Source organism: Perkinsus marinus (assembly GCF_000006405.1).
Source record: "Perkinsus marinus ATCC 50983 genomic scaffold scf_1104296933386, whole genome shotgun sequence".
NCBI classification, from domain to species: domain Eukaryota; phylum Perkinsozoa; order Perkinsida; family Perkinsidae; genus Perkinsus; species Perkinsus marinus.
This window is the reverse complement of record NW_003215116.1, coordinates 54-891: the sequence shown is the minus strand read 5'-3', so window position 1 is coordinate 891 and position 838 is coordinate 54. Positions and strand designations below refer to the sequence as shown.

Sequence of the window (838 nt, the reverse complement as noted above, 5' to 3'; positions counted from 1 at the left end):
TGAGTCCATAGAGCCTTGCGATGTTGGGTCGTTATGTTCTTAGCGTGTCTGATCCAAGTGGTGAGGGATCTCTGGTTCTTCCAATATTGTTCCTCGGTAGTCGTCTTAGCGACTGGACGTAGTAGTGCCTCTCTCGCCCAGTGCCATGCTCCTTTTGTATGGCCTCACAAAGGGAACTCATCACGTTGTGAAGCTATTCCGGACATTGTGTAACGAATTATCAACGACCGGTGTCCCCCTCAGATATCTCATGACCCAGCCAGAGGTGAGCCCTCTTGGCCCCACGGCCGATGACGTCACCGGTCTAATCGTCCTGCGTGGTCTTCAGGACCAATCCAGAACATGCGCACTCGAGCGGTTAGAGTTCTCGACTTGCCGAGTACTCGAGCAACTACCCGTGGATAGAAAGTTGCACGAGGGAGTGCCTAACCAGCCGAGGCCTGTGCCCAACGCCATCTATGCCGCGGTGCCCTTCCAGCCTTTGTCGAAGCCTCAGACTGTACGTTCACTTCTATCGGCAATCGTAATCGTCTTTCGCTGTAGGTTTGCATCTCGCCGAGTGCTTTCCGATTGCTGGGAATTCTCCATGGCATTGATCATGACGAGTTGGATGAGGCATTCACTGAGTGAGATTGCGTGTCCTGCCATACTCGCCTCAAAAAGGCACAGTTTCTGCTCGATGTGGCTCGGTCCACGACCGCCTCGGGATTCCTCTGGTCTCCCTTCTAGGCCTGAAGCTTTGTTCCAACCAAAGAGCGCTCTACCGTGTGTGTGAGATAACTGCCAATAGGTACATCTCGGGCTCGCGGCGAATACCGGGCTCGCCGGAACCAGCAGC

At 54.3% G+C, this 838-nt stretch overlaps 1 protein-coding gene across 1 annotated transcript; it reads left to right on the top strand.

Moving 5' to 3' along the window:
• Positions 1–250: 250 nt before the first annotated feature.
• On the top strand, positions 251–499 carry Pmar_PMAR011278 (hypothetical protein; the record flags this gene model as incomplete). The annotated part of the gene is made up of 1 exon (XM_002785180.1): positions 251–499. A coding segment is annotated over one exon (249 nt), but the record flags the coding sequence as incomplete, so codon positions are not given.
• Between the last annotated feature and the right edge of the window lie 339 nt (positions 500–838).